Source organism: Dermacentor andersoni, chromosome 4 (genome assembly GCF_023375885.2).
Source record: "Dermacentor andersoni chromosome 4, qqDerAnde1_hic_scaffold, whole genome shotgun sequence".
NCBI lineage: Eukaryota > Metazoa > Arthropoda > Arachnida > Ixodida > Ixodidae > Dermacentor > Dermacentor andersoni.
Window position 1 is genome coordinate 32,823,766 of NC_092817.1, and position 21,544 is coordinate 32,845,309.

At 43.4% G+C, this 21,544-nt stretch overlaps 1 protein-coding gene across 1 annotated transcript in view; it reads right to left on the reverse strand.

Annotated features, from left to right (window-relative positions):
- The window catches only part of LOC126536636 (uncharacterized), a 42,271-nt gene that overhangs the window by 9,467 nt on the left and 11,260 nt on the right, over positions 1-21,544 (reverse strand). The window contains exons 9-16 of the mRNA XM_055073591.2: positions 19,414-19,504; positions 18,569-18,730; positions 17,544-17,723; positions 16,543-16,687; positions 16,300-16,421; positions 9,571-9,696; positions 7,575-7,656; positions 7,393-7,492 (exon numbers count right to left, since the gene is read on the reverse strand). Of these exons, the coding sequence (XP_054929566.1) occupies positions 7,393-7,492; positions 7,575-7,656; positions 9,571-9,696; positions 16,300-16,421; positions 16,543-16,687; positions 17,544-17,723; positions 18,569-18,730; positions 19,414-19,504 (1,008 nt within the window). The remainder of the gene's footprint in view (positions 1-7,392; positions 7,493-7,574; positions 7,657-9,570; positions 9,697-16,299; positions 16,422-16,542; positions 16,688-17,543; positions 17,724-18,568; positions 18,731-19,413; positions 19,505-21,544) is intronic.

Sequence of the window (21,544 nt, forward strand, 5' to 3'; positions counted from 1 at the left end):
AGTGACCCGGTGTGTCAATGAAGTCTAACACACCAGCTTGGGGGGGGGGGGAAAAAAAGAAAGCCTATGAAACCAAACTAAGTGTTGTTGTCTATAGCTTGAAATTTAGCATAGCGAATAGATTCTAAAGCTCCCTTTGAAACGTTTATGCCTATTGGCTGCAATGTCCTGAACTTATGGATAAGGCATGATTCTCTGTATTTTCTTTCTCGTTCAGAACGAAAATTTGACTGTAAGATGTAGAGTTTAAGTTCATCAAAGTTATGACCCGGTTGGTTGAACGGCTCGGCGACGGCTTTGGGAAGCTTTTTAGCTGTGTCCGCGTGATGTCTATTTAATCTGACGTTCATTGATTGTCCTGTTTCACCGATATATTGTTTCTTACAGAAGGAACATTCAAGCATTTAAATCACATTCGAACTTGTACAAGTGAAGCTAGATTTGACTTCGTATGTATAACTATTTGTGGTGCTTTTTATTTTAATGTCACTTTGAAGGTGTCTGCAGGTTTTGCACTTGGGGCAACAACATGCTTTTATTACAAGGGAATGTTATTGGCTGACTTTTGCATACACTAACTTGTCTTTAAAGATCCTGTTGCAGCGATATGTAACCCTAGGTACATCCGGGAACGCTTTTCTCAGACGCTCGTTACTTGATAATATTGGGTGGGATTTTCGTAGGATGTTGTTTATGTTTGGGAGTGCATTAGAATATTTTGTTATAAAGGCCAGCGGTCTGTCAGATTCTGGTGTGGGCTGTTTTTTCGCCAAGGCCAAAATATGCGGACGATAAAACGTTATGGACAAAAGCGTCCACAACCGGCCAACAGCAAACTACCCTCCAAGAGGCGATCAATCAGATAGAACAGTACCTCTCAATATGCGGTCTCCAGTGTGCCTCCGAAATATCTGAGCTACTTATACGTAAGGCAAGGACACGGGGAAGGCCACCAGTCTGCGTCGCCGTAGATCCCAACGTCAGACTCAATGGAATCGATATCCCTCAAGTTGGCTCCCTCCACGTTCTTGGCCTCACAATACATAAAAACGGTTCTGGCATAGCTACACTTCCGAAGCTTCAGAAGACCCTAACACAAGTAACTCATCTCATTCGGCATATAACCGCCCAAAGAAGAGGACTTAAAGAGCAAGAAATCATCCAATTAATCCAAGCACTCTTTATAAGCCGGATCACATATGGCGCCTTGTATTTACTCCTCAAGAAAGCTGAAATTGAAAAACTCAACATCGTCACCATAAAAGCAATCGAGAGCGCACTAGGACTTCCTCGTATGACCTCAACCACAACACTCCTCAAACTTGGCCTCCATAACACCTGGGAAGGAATGAGTGAAGCGCACAGAGCCAGCCAGCTGGAACGCCTTAAGCTGACTCAAACAGGCAAAGCAGTACTTTGCAAACTCGCATACAGCGAAAACTTTATAGCAGACTCAGATGTGAAAACCCGATTGCCGCCACTTCTTCGCGACTCTATCTCAGTCGCTCCAATACCTCGCAACATGCATGCAACATGCTACAAAGACAGAAGACAAGCAAGAGTTAGAGCGCTCAGCAAGAAAGACTCAAAGAACCCCAACACGAGATATACAGATGCGGCAAAATACCCAGGTAGAGGAGCATACGCAATTACTGTGACCAACAACCAAGGTAATGGGCTAGTCGCTGCCACCATACTGGCTAGAAATCCAGAAGCAACTGAGGAAGTGGCCATCGTCCTCGGCATCGCCACATGCAAAGACACAGCAATCATCTCGAGTGACTCACAAACGGCATGTAGAAACCTACAAAAAGGCCGAATTTCTGCTGCAGCAGTGAAGATTCTAAAAGAAATAACAAGATGCCAAGGACTACCCGAAACCTACGTCGCATAGACCCCAGGCCACGAACACCTGGCAGGAAACGAAACAGCACATGCTGTCGCCCGAGAGCATACCAGCTGGGACTTCCTGCCGCATGGTCTCCGGAAAGCGATGAGGGTGGAGGACATTCCCATCAACTACACCATAATATTGCGACATTACCGACTGGAAAAAAGAGAATATCCTCTACCACATCCAAAATTAAGCAAGGAAGAAGCCACCGCCCTTTGCAGACTACAAACGAATACGTATGTCCATGAAATTATCATGCACCCGATGCACCCTACCATATTCTCATACCTATGCCAATATTGTGATGTACCAGACACCCTCCAGCACATGGAATTGGTGTGCCCACATTGTGAGAAAAACAGTCAAGATGATGCCTCAGAACCGCTACAAGCCATAAAAAAAAACGTGGGAGGCAATGTTAAAGGCACAGAGCATGGAAGATCAGCAAATTCTGGTGGAACGGACCCAGGCTGCAGCATTAGCCAACGGCTTTCTGGACTAAGAGAGCCCCACCTAGGGCGAAGAAAGAACAATTTCTCACTGTTTCTCACAATAAACGTTCATTCCTCCTCCTACTCTCTGACGTCGGTGAGCTTGAAATTCACCTCCCCCAGTGCACAACATCTGCAGGCTTGGAGTGATGCCTGTCACCAGCAAAAGATGCCGAGAGTGAGTGGGGCTATACTAATCCAGATACAACCAAATCAGCAAGGCGCACTAAGCTTCAACAAGACACTCCCTCACCAGAACAGGAATTGGCCTCACTGGTGCAGTATTCGGCCACTCCCTCCCAAATGACTCACTCAATCACCCAACGGCCCTCAGTCCCCAGCAGCTGCAGAGCACCTGACCAAGGCGGCGGTCAGACCTGTAATGCAGCAGAGGGCGCTAAGAATCTCTAGGTCCGGACAAGCCGCCAATGGAAACTGACCCTTGCAACGTTTAACACCCGTACCCTCTCGAGTGAGGCTAGCTTAGCAGGACTCTTTGAGAAATTATCAGACATTGTTTCGGATATCATTGGCCTTAATGAGATTAGAGGAACTGGTGAGGCTTATACATTGCTGAATAACGGACATGTCCTGTGCTATAGAGGTCTCCCAAATAGGAAGTTATACTGGGTCAGATTCCTAATACATAAGGACATAGCGGGCAACATTGACGAATTCTACAGCATTAATTAGAGGGTAGCAGTAGTCGTAATAAAACTTAACAAGAGGTATAGATTAAAGGTGGTACAAGCCTACGCTCCAACCTCCAGCCATGATGATGATGAAGTGGGTCTGTTTTATGAAGATGTAAAATTAGTCATGAGAAAAGTGTAAACTCAGTATACTGCAGTAATGGGCGACTTCAATGCGAAATTGGGGAAAAAGCAGGCTGGTGAACAAGGAATTGGCAACTATGACGTCGATTCTAGGAACGCTAGAGGAGAGATGCTGGTAGAATCCGCAGAAAGGAATAAGCTCCGAATAATGAACACCTTTTCCAGGAAGCATAGCAACAGAAAGTGGACCTGGAAAAGCCCTAATGGTGAAACAAGAAAAGAAATTGACTTCATACTTTCTGCTCATCCCAGCATAGTGCAGGATGTAGAAGTGATAGGTAGGGTAAAGTGCAGTGATCACAGGTCAGTGAGGGCTAGAATTCACCTCAATTTGAACAGAAAAAAGAGTAAAATTGGTCAAGAAGACACAGGTCAACCTAGAGGCAGTCAAATTTAGGCTGGTACTTGCAAACAAATATGCAGCCTTAGAACAGACAGATCATGACGACATAGAGCTAATGAATGAAAGTGTAACTAGGCTGGCTTCAGAGGCAGCAGTTGAAGTGGGAGGCAAGGCACTAAGGCCACCAATAGGCAAGCTCTCCCAAGTAACAAAGGACCTAATAAAGAAATGACAAAGAATGAAAGTGTCCAACCCAAGAGACAAGATAGAATTTGCGGAACTGTCAAAACTGATCAACAAGGCGAAAATGAGTGATATTTAAAACTATAACGTGAGAAAGACTGAAGAAGCCGTAAAAAATGGACGCAGCCTGAAATCAGTGAGAAAGAAACTTGGCATAGAACAAACCAAGATGTATGCACTGAAAGATAAGCAGGGTAATATCATCAGTGATCTTGAAGATATAGTAAATGAAGCGGAAGAATTCTACATTGACCTGTACAATACCCAGAGGAGTCAGGATACTTCCATTAGAAACAGTAATGAATAGGATACAGAAACTCCCCCTATAACTAGCGATGAGGTCAGAAGGGCCTTGCTAGAAATTAACCGAGGAAAAGCGGCAGGAGAAGATGGAATAACAGTTGATTTAATCAAAGATGGAGGAGACATAATGCTTGGAAAACTGGAAGCTCTTTATACGAAGTGTCTATTGACTGCAAGGGTCCCAGAAAACTGGAAGAATGCAAACATTATACTAATCCACAAGAAGGGGCGATTTAAAGAATTGAAAAATTATACGCCCTTTAGCTTACTTCCACTATTATATAAATATTTACCAACTAATCTTTAATAGAATAAGGGCAACACTGGACTTTAGTCAACCAAGGAAACAGGCTGGCTTCAGGAAAGGATACTCTACAATGGATCACATCCATGTCATTAACCAGGTTATCGAGAAATACAGAGTACAATGGGCTTTTCTATATGACTTTCATAAATTACAAAAAGGCATTTGATTCAGTAGAGATACCAGCAGTCATAGAGGCATTACATAATCAAGGAGTACAGAATGCTTACGTAAATACCTTGGAAAATATCTACAGAGGTTCTACAGCTACCTTAATTTTACACAAGAAAAATAGGAAGATACCTATAAAGAAAGGGGTCAGACAGGGAGACACTATCTCTCCAATGCTATTCGCTGTATGCTTGGAAGAAGTATTCAAGCTATTAAACTAGGAAGGTTTAGGAGTAAGGATCGACGGTGAATATCTCGGCAACCTTCGGTTTGCCAATGACATTGTTTTATTCAGCAACACTGCAGACGAATTACAACAAATGATTGAAGACCTTAACAGAGAGAGTGTATGAGTGGGATTGAAGATTAATATGCAGAAGACAAAGATAATGATAAAAAGCCGGGCAAAGGAACAAGAGTTCAGGATCGCCAGTCAGCCTCTAGAATCTGTGAAGGTGTATGTTTACCTAGGTCAATTATCACAGGGAATGCCAATCATGAGAAGGAAATTCATAGAATAAAAATGGATTGGATCACATACGGCAGACATTGTCAGCTCCTGACTGGAAGCTTACCATTATCATTGAAAAGGAAGGCATACAATCAGTGCATTTTATCAGTGCTGACATATGGGGCAGAGCCTTGGAGACTGACAAAGAAGCTTGAGAACCAGTTAAGGACCGCACAAAGAGCAATGGAACAAGGAATGATAGGCGTAACGTTAAGAGACAGGAAGGGAGCGGTGTGCATGAGAGACCAAACGGGCATAGCCGATATTCTAATTGACATTAAGAGAAAGAACTGGAGCTGGGCAGGTCATGTAATGCGTAGGTTAGATAACCAGTGGACCATGAGGGTTACAGAATGGGTGCCAAGAGAAGGGAAACGCAGTCGAGACAAGCAAGAGACTAGGTGGGTGATGAAATCTTAATTCGCAGGTGCAAGTCGGAATCGGTTGGCGCAGCACAGGGGTAATTGAAGATTGGAGGGAGAGGCCTTCGTCCTGCAGTGGACTTAAAATAGGTTGAAGATGATGATGATGATAAAATGGTTCAGACAAATTTTGTAGACGCGTAGAATACAGCTACAGTAAAACATTCACACCATAATTTGTATGAAGTGTCTCATATTAAGAGAGCTATGGACGATTAGAAGTTACCCTCCTCCATAGCCGTGCTTTTTCTCCTCAACTCGTTTGCCAAGTGATCAGAACTAGGCTTCGCCTTCACTGGCTATGCATCATGATGGGTCGTTGTTCTGGTTGTCTTGGAGCCAATGCGCAAAACATCTCCAATTTCTCCACCAGTTGCCTGGCAGTCAATCCCAAGCGAGAGCTATCAAAGCAGCGTGCGTTGCGAGCATTCTGTCACAGCACTGAGCGTGTCGGGCATTCCGGTAACCACAGGCGAGCTGGGTGTTTTGACGGATGTGTGGGAGCATAAACTAAAGCCCCTCTATATTGCTAGTGCTTTTATGAAGGAGCTTTAGCGTAGATGTACGTGAGCAGCCTAATCGATCTGCACGGCCCAGCCACCTGGTGTCACAGAGCTTAACCAGCCAAACAAAGAGCATGTTCATGATCCAAACATGTTCACGATCACGCTCCTGCGAAAAGTTTGCACCAGCAGCAAAGTAGAATACACTTGGCCAGTGCTATATTAGTTTTGTGTTTGGTCGAGCTCTGTGCCACCAGGTGGCACAGAGCTCGACCAAACACTCGACCACACCCAGAGCGCAGAGCTGACGTTGGTGCCTCCACTCATCCCGTAAAACTACCAGGCCCAGTCCACTTGTGCTTGCGTTTACCCGAATACCGAACACGCGAAACACTATTGTGATATATAGTAATCCTTTGGTGTGACGTGATGGCTGCGAATGCATAGATGCTGGTGCCCACCAGATACCGACAACCAGCGCTGCAGCCACTCTGCTCGCATGCTTGACTTGCAGAGGAACACGATGTCGCAGCTTGACATGTCACCGATCTCTACGTGTGCAGCCCACAAAGCAAGGACGAACCATGATGCTTGCGGAAAGACAGATTGAGGCCAACACAGACCGTGCAGCTTGCACCAACGTGAAGAACATTGTGACACAGACGACACTTGTAGTGTGCCAGACGTGCTTGAGTGTGGTGATAAATTGTCCTCGTGCATTCTCTTTCTGTTACTTTCTTTTACAGAAACAAATTAACTAACATCCCAACTAATACTAATAAGTTTTGTTCACCATAAAGTTGAAAAAATTATCGATCATGCACCCTTGGCAGCCAATTGGATAGCTCGCCCTACTGGCATCGCGTGGTCACCTCATGTCACTTGGTCAGGGGCAGCTGAAAACTCAGGCGAGTGGCATGCCGCAAACAGTAGCAATGTACATTTTCAAGACCTTAGAATAAAATTCATGCAGTATGTGGAGTGCTTAAATGTGTCACTTAATCATCACAAGGGTCAACCTTACGACTTAATATGTTTGTACAAAATCGTTAAAATTGTATCAGAGTCCCTTTAAGAAACAAGATTGCCTCAAGATCAATACTGTGCCCACAGTGGTATAAAACTTGGGTTATGTGTTAGATTCTAAAAGTCAAAGGATGGGTAACGAGAAAAGTGAACCCCTCGTTACTTTGGTTTTTCTATTTAGAGTGTCTGCTCGTTGGTCTATTTGTGTTCTATTCTACCAACACCCGGTGTTCCAAATGTTGACTATTCGTTTCGTTATTCGAAATATTCTATTTTTTCACACCTTGCAACGTGGCATCAAACCTGTCTTGTGATGAGACACGGTTCAGAAATGCTTGCACTTGCCTTGAACACGTCACATTAACGTTGTAGATGGAAAGAGCTTTGCCTTGCTTCAGCAGTTCTTGCGTGTCGTCTGTTGGCCTCCATACACACATCAGGCAGCCTGAATGATAAGAAATGGTAAAAAATCAGAAAGACCGCACCCACAAAGCGGCTGCTCTGCCAGCATCAGTGCATTTACTCACAGATGTTCTTCCGTAAGTCTGCCTCGTGAATGCCACCAAGAAGCACTTTCAGAACAGGTATCACGACTCTCTCCTTGGGGCACTGGAAAACAAAGTGAACAAACGAAATCAGGAAATTTCTCGCAGAGTTAGTCTTACCCAAGCCAAACCAAGCTTTCAAATGCCTTGGCTGATCCTAAGGAACAAAAATAATGCACCACTGTTTCATTTTGTCTCATTAAACTTAAATAGTTTACCAGGTGCACTAAAATCCTTGTAATAATTTCCTATACTTAAATTGGCCCTTAAACCTTTCCTTTTGTAGTCCTAATTTTTGATGTTGCCTTTTATTTGTACTATTTTTGTTCCTGAATTTTCCATTTATACACTATTTTAGTCAACAGTAGTGTATAATAATATATTATTTATTACCTTGTATTCAAGTTGCCTAAGCTGCAAATATTTGTTCGTAAAATTAATTTTTAGGATCCTTATTAATTTTCACTGTAATTGCCAATGAGGGCCCTGGTGCAATATCCAGTTTTGGGACTCTTCTGTATATTTACTCATATGTTTATCTTTCTGTATACTAATACAATAAAATGATTTGATTTGATGCAAGAGAGAAATATTATTCAGCAATTAGTTAATACAGTGGATCTTTGTTTGGACAAAGTCGTATACGACACGAAAATACTATATCCAACATTTGTTATAAGCATGCATGACGACATCGGTGGAAAAAACGAATATCACAATTGGGTCTACTTGAGAGAAATGAAAGTATGATGCCTCTAACAGCCCAGAACAAGGCATCCTGTTGATTTTGATGACCCAGTGGTGCTCTGCTGTAGTGATAAATGGCACATAAACTATGCTAAATTACAAAAACGCTTGCAAGTGTCATTAATGTGTAACCGTGTGATCACACAAAACTGGCAAATTGACTTGCCAGTTGCTGGCCAGTCAAGCCAAGCCAAGCTGTTGGCCAAAACAAATGCGCACATTCAAGGTGTACCATTTCAAGTTGCTCTTGCTGAGTATTTGACATATTTACTGCCCGGAAAGCTGCAACACAACAAATATTTAGAGGTGTGCAAATATTTGAAACTTCTGAGTAAAAAATCAAATAGCGTCCTATTCAATTTGGTCTTCCAATTGAATAGTCACCATTCATAAATGTGAATACTTTTCATATACCTTTTGAATATTTTACGTCAACTACATCGAATTAAACATAAAATTGCAGCAAAAGTACAGTAAGTTTCGACCAGTGCGGGCACAGTATAGACATAAAGCATGCACAGAGTCCCGTGCATGCAAAGAAACCACTTGTTTGCTTCTAAAGCTCCATTCGTGATTTTTAATTAATAATGCTTTATAATGTACTATGTAATAACAGAAACTTCCTAACTTTAGGAATACTAGGGTGTGAAAATAGTTTTAATTCTTGTTATCATTCAGCAGAAGAGTGATGTGACCCGATACCATTATGCTGCCTTTAGAGAACACACTGGCTTGCCTGACTTTAGCACTTCACTTATTGTAGAATGACTTGGAGCAAAATTGATGTAAAAGGTCTCAGTGAAAATGCAATACAACAGCAACTAAGAGCATGCTGCACAAGTAGTGATCAGAGTAGACAGTCATTGCTTCAGAACACAAAAACCTGAAGCCAGTCCCTACCATATAGATCTGAGTTTTTTAGTGTGAATAAGACTGCACACATGAAGACACACAGGACACACACAGTGCTCCTCTGGTCTACCATACACTAGCAACCTTAGAAGAGAGAACAATACATGGCAATACATGGAACCACTTGCTCACCTCCATTGTATCTATTATGGACCCCAGTGACTTTAAGAATGCGCTTGAATATGTTACCCGAAATTTATTGTGTTTATTTATATTTATTGTTACCACTCCCTTCTGCAATGCCCTATGGGCCCTGAAGGCATTCAAATAAATGAATGAATGAATGAATAAGCTCTCTTACAATGCAAACAGAATGTACCTTGTTTTCATCAGTGGCTGTCTGCAAGGCGCTTTCAAGTTTTTGCTGAATAGTTGCTTGCCGATGGCACAGTTGTTCCTCCTGGAAGCTTCTCAGTAGACGAAGTTGCTCTTCGTTTAGGAGTCGCTAAAAAAAAGTTGAAACGTTTACACATGCTACATCTCCAGCACACTGTGTTGCCAAAAATTAAAGGTTGTTTGAGCAAGAGAGTGTGACTGCCCAGAAGAAGAAAAAGAAAGAGAGAAGAAAGTTTTGTAGGACGCGCGCAGGCTCAAAATTCTCGAAACAGGATGAACATGCTTGGAGAAAGGCTCGTTTATTTCTGCTCGAGGCCCCCCACAGCCAAGCACAGAGTGATCACGTCCATGGTTTCGGAAAGCCAGGAAATGAGAGGCAGACAGACAGGAAAACCTGTTGCAACTGTTCTTGGGAGAATGAGTGGTCATGCTGCCACGTCCCGGCCGCACTGTCACGGGAGAGCTGTTACAGCTTACTGTTTGGAACTACAGACTTCCATAACTAAGCAACTGATGTCCTCAAAACCATGGCAAGAAGCTGTTGCTCCAACAATTTGAAAAAGTTAGGAATTTGTCAAGTAGGTAGGGCACAGAAGTTTTACATGTTCATGCCGTGCCTGGTTGTTGGCTCATGGATGAGGTATTGCAGGTGTTTGTAAAAAGTGCAGCGTATTGTTGCGCTAGTTGGTACATTCTATTTGCACAAGAGAGATGCTTTGATGCAGAAAAAAGAAAAGGGAGAGATAAGACTGACTGACATGTTAAGAAAAGACAGCAACAGGTGAAGTAAATGAGAAAGAGGGAATGAAGAAGAAAATGAGGATAAAATCCCCAACATGTAGTGTAGATGTAGACGTAGTGCACCGCCTATAGAGGTGCCACTGATAGCCACCTAGCGGGCGCTTCCAACAGTACATTTGGGAGCAGTAGCAGATGATAACCCTTTGCAGCAAGGATGGCTGAAGTCCACGGCTGCGATTTCTGCTTTGATTGGGTATCAGAATGCTTCTTCTACGGTGACAGCTGCAGGGAAGATGCTTGCCTCTGTGAGAGTGGGCATGGACACAATGTTACCGGTGTTTGGGACAACCCGGTCCACATACGTGCCAGGTGCATCCCGCAGACAAATGCAATAAACTCCATTTACATGAAGGGGAGCTCATGTTAACTAGCCGCTAGGTTTTGTTGATTAATGCGATAACAGGCACACATCGTTAGGGCAGAATTACATCTCAACAAATCCGCACGGTGCTATGTTTGCACATATTGTGATCTTTTGGCCAATGAATACATGTGACACCGCCGAATAAGTGCCGTCAAAGTCGCCTCAAGATGAGTAATTGCGAATTTATTGATGGAAACGCATACACTAGTCAAAGAAGTCACCAAACGGACAGGTTAATAAGAGCGCAAGTTAGCGCCGTACCCCCAATGCAATTCTCTGGCATACACTGATGAACTGCTGTTTCCGCTGCAGTTCTCGCAATTTTAAATTCCCTAAAGGAGCTGCTTGGAAACATGCAAAGTTAAAGTTTGACCAACTTTTCGGTAGCTTTATTTTTTTTTTGAATGTTACTAGAGAGAGAGATGCCACATGATATATTTAAAAACAGAGCAGTGCCAGCCAAAATAGATTGGCGCTGGCGGCAAGGGTGGGTTTAGTCCTCTGTGGCATAAGCATATTAAGAAAGAATTCAGTTGAGTACAAAATTCACATGCCAGAAGGGACTACATTGTGAAACAGACAAATCACTCGGCGTGGTAATTCTGCTCAGAGGGCATCAAGGTGTGATGACTTCCCTAACGTGACGTAACTTTTCAGCGAAAATGGAACAGAAATACCATATGGAGCAACTATGAGCAATTCTTGGCCTGAACTACCTATTTTCTTAACACATTTCCCAAGAAACCACAATATCTAAGATGCCCTCAGGCGAAAAGAACAAAGCTGTTAAAGAAGCACTTGCCTGGTATCATTCCGATAAGACACAGATTGATTTAGACCCTTTACAAATGAGGCAGGATGAAAACTTCACGCGTCAAAAAAAATCAGCAACAGTTATGCATGCGGAAACTAGCAACAGTTCAACATGCATGAACCCACTCATAAAAAAGATGCAAAAACATGGAGTGCATGACAGCTGGTGTGAGGATTTTCCAGGCTGCATAAAACCAACAATTTCAGTTCTTGTAAGCTTCAGTAGCTTTAACATACAACACGATGTACTCGTGCAGTCGTGCTGCCTAGCTACTAGCTTGATACGGTAAAGAAGCGGCAAACGGCATTCAGAACTATAGCAAAATTACTTTAAACTGCATGCTGCACTGCAGACAAACTTCGTCGCTTACCCATCTAAATAGGATCGAGTGGAAAAAACACCGACATGACAATGGAAAGGATGAGAACGAGAAATTTCCCGCCGAACGGTGGTGCGCCAGTGCTACCATTGCTCCTGCTGATGAGGCTTTGCGAGGAATAATTAGAACCGTATTACCGGCGTGTTTTTGCCGGTATTTGAGCACCCCACCATGCGAACGGTATTGCTTATTTTGCTCTATAAACGTGAATAAGACAGAGAAGCATGGTCAACGATGCAGAAAACTACAGCGAGCGGCTGGCTCCTTTCCAGAGTGCACTGTGCAAGGCCGCCACCAGTGGCGCGTTTAGTGGTGCGTCCGTTGGCGCACACATTGGCGCGCACTGCATGCATAGTCTTGTACAGGCGTGACCACTGTTAGTGGGAACACGGTGCCTCATGAAGTCTTGCAGCGCAGGTGCAATCAAAGCGATTGGTGAAAAGCCCGGCGAGTTGTCCACTATGGTGAGTCATCTGCCAAGGCTTCACGAGGCACCAGTGGGGGTGCTCCGAAGAACGCTGCCACAATGCTCCTGTGCTCCTGCTAGCAGTGGCCGCGTCTGTACATACTGTGGACATATGGTTCATAATGCTTCCACTCAGATACTCGACAGTAGGTCCACGGGACTATGCAGTAGTCAGCTGCTCGTCAGAAGTGGTAATGCAAACTTGAACCAATGTCCTTGCAACTTGTGCTTTTAGAAGCCCGTAAACAGCTGCTACAGGGCATCGACAATTTTTCACACTATAGCATTAACCCTTTGAAGGTTTTAGCCGTACATGTACGGCGGCGGTTTTCTGTCCCGCAAGGTCTTTGCCGTACGGGTACGGTTCCGACCCTCCGTTTGAAATTTCGCACCATAATGACGATGCGTGCTCACCAGGAGGTGCTGCCACCTCTTAGCACTTATAAGATGCGTTTGAAATTTGTGCTACCTTCTTGGGGAGATTAACAGAGCTGATTGCTAGCTTCAGCGCGTCGCTCAGACTGCGGCAACGCCCCTTTGGCGGTTTCGGTTTCGCCGCGTGATCGCAACGGAGGCGCGCGAAACGTCATTTTTTTCTTTGTCGGCACTCTCTTGCAGGGCGGTGGAAGTTGATTTCTATCTTGATTGGCGCTGCTCTTAGCTTGCTTATCAGCGCCATTCGCGAGGTATTCTCGCTCTCAGTGGCAACACGCTTTCGCGGTTTCGGTTCCGCCGCGTGATCGCAACGGAGGCGCGCGAAGCGTGGTTTTTCTCTTTGTCGGCACGCTCTCGCAGGGGCGGCGGAAGTTGATTTCTGTCTTGATTGGCACTGCTCTTAGCTTGTTTATCACCACCGCTCATGAGGTATTCTCGCTACAGTGTACTTAGTATACTGTATTCTCGCTCTCCGCGGCAACGCGCTTACGCGAGAGGGTGCCTCAGACCTCTGCCCAAGGCAGCCGCACGCAGAGATGTCATGTGTGCGCCAACACAACCCCTCGCTCCAAGGGTACAGACACGCATTTTAGGTGTGCAGACTGCGATAAGGCGCTGTGCGTAGACCCGTGTTTCAAGGAGTACCACGCTCGGAAATACTATTGAACATTTTGCAGTTCTGAGTGATGCCGACACCAAAATACTTGTTTTAAATTATTGTTTACTATTTATTCCCGACTCATACATTTTGTACATTCAAGATCCGCAATGAAGTAATTTGACCACCTGGGAAAGTTTCTTTCGAAATAATTCGACCCTCAAAGGGTTAATGTGAGAATCTGCACTAGAACTCTTGCTGCACTACCATTGTTTATGTTAGGATTTCTCTACTGAAATATGTACATGTAGAATGCAGAAATGCTTTTATGAGGACGCTTGATCGATTCGAATGAAATTTCCTGCCTTTGAAAGATAAAGTTAAGTTCTCGCAACTCAAGGAAGCAAAATTTTTATTTAGAACAGACGTTTGGGCGAGTTGGTAAGGCATATTTGAAACATATTTGAATATTCTGTTGGTTGGAGCTGTTATATATTCTTCGTTCCAAGCAATAAATTTCAGTTGCAAGTCTGCGTTCGTCTGTGTCGTTTCTCCCTGCTTGTCCCCGTGAAAACCACGCTGTTCCATTTCAAAGTCTTTATTTAACACCTCAAATTACAAAAAAGAAATTACTAACTGGCAATTTTTAAAAACTTTGGAGCAATAAGTTTACAAATGTAACTCTGCATCAAAAACAGATATTGCAGTTTTGCACATGTTAAAGCATATCAAGCAGACAAACGTGGTAAATAAATTTACAGCCTACATAAATTGTTACGATGTTTACAAAGATCTTACAAAGGTCCCACTCACAAATTAGTGGCATATTTTAGAGTGGCATACAACGCACCAATTTTGTTTACATTACATATACTAATGGGTGCAATTTATAGAATTGTGATTTGGTTTTTCTTTCCGAGTCAGAGTTGTAAACTTGATACATCATATTTTTTTAAAGATTTGTGAATATTCAAGAACTTCTCTAAAAATATCTATCATACAAATTGAAAATCCACTGCATATAGTTACTAGACTTCAAATTTTCCTTTTAATCGTGACAAACCTCACCAAAACTGGTGCCATGTTTGTCGAGAGAAGCACTTTCTCTGTTCGCAAGCATTCAAATGCAGCTCCAGAACTAAAGCCTTGAGCCTATCTGTTTCAATGTAACAAAATTCTTGATATAACAATGTATTTAATGTTTTGTAAGTTCTTGTCCATATAGAACACTGTGAATTTTGAACCTTGATATAACGAAGTGTCTTTATACACAATTTCAATAATGAAATTTAACTGATGCCGTGAAGGAATAATGAGACATTAAGTGGAAACTTCCACGGATGCATATAGTCAAATATAGTTGAATTACACGCGGCTGCTTACGTATGCACCTCTCAAATCATGTGCCGTGAAACCGAGAGTGACTGCTGAAGTGGAGCAGTGTCATGTTTTGCATGAAGACTCAGTGCGATAAGATCCAATCGCATCATGCGCACAGCTGCTCTAGGTACAAGTGAAAGCGGGCGAAAGAGAGCTGAAAAGGAGGTTAGCTTGATGAGTGCCTTCTTCCTGCGTGTGCAAGGAAAAAGAAACAGGGGAAGTGAGATTGCAATATTGCAATTAAACGTGCATGGTCGAGTTTTGGAAATGCATTGAAGTTAGAGGCAGACGAAGCATTCACTCTCCACTGCCGGCACTTTTCACGATACTGTGAGTCCACTGCGGACGACACAATAACATGCGGGGACCGAGCGGCCGCAAAAACATAGCTGGCTTAATTTGCTTTGCACCGCTGAGGTGAAGATATAGTAGAATGTCGTTGATACGTTCCCGTTACATCTCATTACTACGAATGTATGATACGTTTTCCGGCTGCTAGATCCTATGTAAACAAGAAAATGCGCGATTGAGAACAGCATATAGCTGCCCACCAGAGCAGCTTCACCGCAACACTTGCCCGCCCTTCTCATGTGAAAATGCCAGTGCACAAAGTTTCTTATTTCGTACCCGCAAATCACCTCTCGGGTTGTCGCACATTACATTCACAGCTATCTCTGCCAAACTTATTGCAATAAGCACCTTCACCTATCTGGTTTACAGCGCGTGATGCGTAGTGCCATTGGTAGTGCATTGCACGCTTTTAATAGGCGATAATTCAAATGTGTTGCCGTTTCCTGCTGCAGGCGGCGCGATGTGGGCATCACGTTTCGCTTTGGCGGCATTTGGCGTCACCCACCAGCTCGATTTCATTTCAATTTTCGATGTCGCCCTCTTGAAACACCAGGCAATAGGAAAACAACAAAACGCGTCTCGGGCTGCCGGAGCACCACCAGATCAATGCATGTCGGTGCCCCGTGCCGCAACGATCCGCGTGATGTTTCACATTAGTATATGTTAGCAATAGTTGTCGGTCGAAATTTTTTACTTACTTTGGATTGTATGTTTTCCCGGTTTGTATGTCTTTTCTCGCGGTTTATTCCAACACGTATGAACGAGGTTCTAATGTATACAACAAAATAAATTTTTTTACATTCACATTTGCTTTTTCAGATTGCCAGATAATGCGGAAAATTTCGTGTTCCCATTTGTGTAAAAAAAATTCATTGGCAACTGTACTTATTTGATTAAAATTATTGAATTTCAATATAGCAAGATTTTAAAGTAACGAAGCAAATTGCCGAGTTTACCGACTTCGTTATATTGAGAGAGAGAGAGAGGTTTAACTATACTATTGAGGCCCAACCTTTTTATGACTCCTTGATGTGATGCATTTGGATGGTGACATTGTTGCATCTCAAGAGTCTGGGAGAAAAATTCCAGCATATAGAGGAAAATTCCAGCAGTGATAGTCTTACCTCAATTTCTGAAGGGTCTGAAGAATTTCGCATCGCTTTCCATATATCTCTTCCTGAGTTCAGTCCTTGAATTTGTTTTACTGAATACGACATCCGGATGCCAGACAGCTGTAGTTCCTCCGCTGTGAAAAGAAAACAGAGAGAGAGAGAGACCAGCAACATGTCAATTCCAAGCACGCATCGCAAGACGAAAGACGAAAGAACATTATACAATATGTTGTGATATGACAATGACATACGTACTGTCTGATTTCTCCACCTGAGACAAAACTTCAGCAGTCAATTTTTCAATGAAAGCAGCTCGCACTTTGTCATGCTTGGCTGCAACCATCAGTTCTTCCTTTTCATGTCTCATTACACCCATTCCATTTGGCAGCATTTCCAGGTACTGTAATGAAACAGGGGAGAACAAGATTAGTGCTTTGTGGACATGTAAGGAAGGGGGGGGGGGGGGGGGGGCATTGTGCTCCGGCAGCAACTGTGAATTTTGTGACCGGGCGCAAGGGGAACTGATGATCGCGGCTCGATCTCACGTGCGATGGGGAGGAGAGCAGGGAGGCAGCGCTGGAGGGAGGGCGAGGGCGGCTTTGACTCTGCCAACAAGAGTGTATTTTGCACAGCCGTGCTCAGTCGCACACATATATCTTGATATATCTAGATACGAGTGTATATTAAAAGGGATCTGCAGATGGCTAATACCTAATGGCTAATACACAGATGGCTGCGTGCCTGCCGCTCTTGTATTGAAGTGATAGACAGCCTGAAGATCACTTCACTCGCTGCTGCTGCCGTACTTGCTCACACCAGCGTTTTGACAGCGAGTGTCCGCACTCATTGAGTATGATGTGTTCATGACTGCTTGTGGGTGCTGACACCATGCTTGTTAAATCAGTTAGTGAGCAAATGTTTCCAAGTTTATACAGCAGATAAAACAACTATCCTTAATTCGTATAACTGTCTACTAATTTTCTATTGCAATCGATTTCGCCTTTTGGGTGGAACTGCGACTTTTCAAAAATTTTTATTTCATTCTTATATCACATCATAGATGTGGTGTGATCACAAATTTATGTGTGCCTTATAATCAAATCGTGATTATGGCACGTGAGACCCCAGAATTCACATCACAGATACATAGTTTGAAATACAAACAAGCCTAACATTGACTACAGCTAGATTATTTTAGTGCATATGCATGAGTTCACTATGGTGAGTTGAGGCCGTAAGGAGAGTGATCCACCCACCATGACAGGATAGGCGCGGATGACCAGGCAGTCTACTCTTCCAACGAGGCCGCCTTTGGGGTGCAGGGAGGAGAGGGAGACACGAAACGGCCTTGGTGCAGCAAAGTAACCCAGCCGAACATCCCAGCGTGCACGTCTTGTTGAATTGTAGCTCATCTTCAGTGCAGCATCTTTTGGTGCCTGAATGAACAAAGGTGTAAGGTCACACAACCGTCTTTCCTCCTCATTAGAAAAACAAAAGCAACTGAACTAACTAGCCAGAATGTGCTAGAGAGCTACCATACCTAGCATGTTTCTTCTGAATCGTCTTAAATAAGTATGTCTCAGTGAATCATAAAGAACCAGCCTGCTGGCTTGTAGCGCACAGTGTTTTATTTTACTCTCATGACTTCACATAAAGCGAGAGCAGCATGCAAACTTGTTTGATGGTGGTGGTTAAAAAAAAGAAAGATCACACTACTACTTGAGTGTACTCTCACAGGTCACTAATGCAGCATTTCAGCGGCGCGAACTTGTCAGATTTCACAGAATATGTTTATCACCTAGAGCTGAACTGAATCAGTACATGAGTCTGAATTCTATTTAGAAAAAAAAAACCTATCATCAGCCCCGCCATTTGAGTTAAATGCAACTGTCTTATCAAAGCTCATCTGCATTACCTTACAACATGCAAAGAAGCACTAGCCATAAGAAAAATGAACTAGCTCCTTTCATTTATACCTTTTTCCAGACATGATATGTTCTTGATATGACACGTTTATGATATTTCCATTTTTTGCAAACACACAATCTCTTTGGCAAGCCCTTTGTGCTATTACTGTGCAAGAGGTTAGCTACACTGACAAGTCTACTGAGAAGGTTTCACACGCATTCTCACAATGCTATATGTTATCCTTACAAATTATTATGAAAAGCTTATCGAATTTCAAGGATGCATACTGATTCTTCTCATTATGGGAGCAAGCACAGTCATGCTGAAACAGGAAAAGCCAACAATTCTACTAAGCCATGGTGTACAAATGTACCTCCAGTGGGGCGCAGGCCTCAGCAGAGCCCACAAGCTCAGCCCCTGATGTCAGAAGCTTGAGGCCAACAAAGAGGTGTCCTGTAGAAGCTAGTCTCGACAGAGGTTCGTCCAACTCAGCACGTATGCTGTACCAGCCATCAGTGAGTTCCAACTGCACAGCCTACAGGTAGCAAAATAAACAAACCCTGTTAAAGTGAAGCTTGGGGTATTCAGGCAGGTTTGCATGTTGTTGTGTTTGGACTGGGTTAAGGCGGTGGTTAGTTTCTGCGTTGCTGGGCTACTGCATAGATTACTTAAGCAGCTCTTCATGGTATATGACAGGTTTAGATGCTGCAGTTAGTGGTGGTGTTGGTGCTGGTTTGACTGTGGGGCAGAGGATGGGGGCAGGGAGGATGCATAAGCTTTTCGACTGTTCACTGCTTTTGACAGGACACTGCGAATTCCCTGATGCATGCAGTGCAATAATATTTGGCTTACATGTTCACAGGAGCTTCAGTAATGTTTCTTTACTACGTTCAAAAAGTGTTTCAGGACCCCTTCAACAAAACAAGAGCATCCGATAAAGAAGAGAGTTTCCGGACATGCAATCAAAACTTTAACTCGAGACGACACTGAAGCTACGCTTCAAAGCTGCCTGTTCATCATCCTTTTACCCTATACATATGGAATCATACAGCATGGTATGCAAATGGTCTAGAGCACACAGCACTCTCTGATGATTCTGCCGGTGACAGACACACATTTCTTTAAATCTGATTTTCACAAATAACAGTGAAGCAACAAATTTTAGCACTGCATTTATTTTGAGGGAGAAAAAAAAGAAAGGATGCACAAGTCACTTACACCATTTTCCTTGTACTCCAAAGCTGACACACACAGCACCAATGCCTTGCTTGGGACATCATCTCTCTCATATATTTTTCGTAGCGCAGACCTGCAAGAACATGTGCATGTGTGCGTCTTACACTCCATATCCTTTGTAAATTATACACTGTTTCCACCAACATTATGTCGAATAAATGTAGACCACTCCCATTGAAAGTAAGAGCAATACAAAATTTTAAGTCAACGAATATAGCTATTTAATGGCAGTTTAGTAAAATGTTTAAAAACTGTTCAAACTGTATGTGCTGTTGCATGTTGTTACTTAATTCTGCAATTTGGCTGCCCTTAGTCTTTTTGTATACCTGAATCTCTTTGTATACACCGTTTTTTCATGGGCGCCACCATATTGCTACGCAGTGGCGCCATCTATGGGCAGTCAGTATGCTGGCTTGGGCGAGCTCTCCGTCTTGCATGGCAGCTGTACGCTCGTCAGTAGCTTCTGGCGGTTGTTCTCGCGCTCGTGCAGTCTATTTAGTATGACATGCATCTTCTACGTGGTAAACAGTTCTGTGAGACGTCCTGAGGTGGTTTAAGTCGGTATGGCCAGACATTCTGCTGGTGTTGAGGTGGACCGAGCACGCAGCACGATGTGCGCACGCATATTTGATCCAGCAATCAGCCTTGGAGATCAATTGTGTATTTCTGTATGTTCCATTCACTAATGTGACCGTATTGCGGTATTATCCTCTAGTTCTAAGCTCTGCTTTAGGAGCAATGAAACATATGTGATGGTCGTAACAGCGTGGGTACCGTTCTGCTACGATAGGAGCTGTGCTGTTATACTTTGACAAGTGTTCAAACTGTTAGCTGCAGATAACATTGCGTGACTACTTGGTTTGGTGGATGAGGTTTTCCCCCATGAATAAAATTATTTTGGTTAGTAATAACAGCATACCTTACAGTGTGAATTAAGCTTGTCCAGCAAAGCTACCATTTACGAACTGGGCGAGCGTCCTAAGCAGTGGTAGGTGCTGGATTACAGATATCTTTGTTCTATATAGCGCATAGTCCAAGCATACGGTATCAACATCTATAGTTCTATAAACGTTGCGCGGCGTGACTACGCGAGGTCGCATTGCGGCATTAGCCCGTTTTCTCTTTCTTTTTCGAGAAAGAGGATGATAACTGAATATCTTTTTTTTTTGGTTGTGTTCGTTCCGTTCTCTACGATGCAGTCACACATATTACGAAAATTTTGTCCTCGAAAATAGGCATCGCATTCTTTTTATGCGATCCCTTTCATATATCATGGCTTTACAAGGCGAAAAGGCAATGCTGAAGCACATAGCTTAGTACATGCATTATGCTGGTTCACCAACCGCAGTGAGTGATGTGTTGAACAGCGCCATTGGCCTCATGAAGGAAGGCTGGCGCAGACATATAGTGATTTCAAAGCCTACTAGACTTGAAATGCGTGAGAATGATGCCGCTGTATCACAAGTATTTTATAGCGCCTGCCACTTAGATGTTTTGTGGTTGCCTTAGGTTGGCCGTACACGAGCATGCGCTCTTAAGTTTTATGTTTTAGTCCCTACGCCAAGCGATCACAAAGTGAGCAGATTTACGATTTCATGCTTGTAATACAGAGTCACAGGTTCTCTTTGTTGAATTAAAACCGATACACGCAAAATAGTTCATAACATGTACACACACCACGGCTGATAATGCATGTCACATGTTTGCGCCCCTCAGAGATATTTCCACGTACTGTAGTTAGCGTTGCAGCAAAAGGCTCCCCTGACGACCTAATATGAACGGACATTGCGTAAATTTCACAAAGCACCATCTAAAACATCTTGAAATTGTTCCGCAGCCTGCGACAGCAATACTTTCGAGCAGCGCCGTGTCGGATCGCACAAGCCAGAGAGGAGGAAAAGCTCCCCGCGCACCCTTTCCTCCTTGCCCGACGAAAAGGTCTACAGCACATAACCAAAAATACTGATTGAAGTGGCCTTGGAAGGTGTATGTACGTATTGGTTTGTAGTGTATCAACGACGCTTGTTAATATGAGCTCTCGGGAATCGCAGATGTTTGTTTCAATTAATAAACATCTTGATTACTTAAAAGTTGGACATCACTATAAAACAGA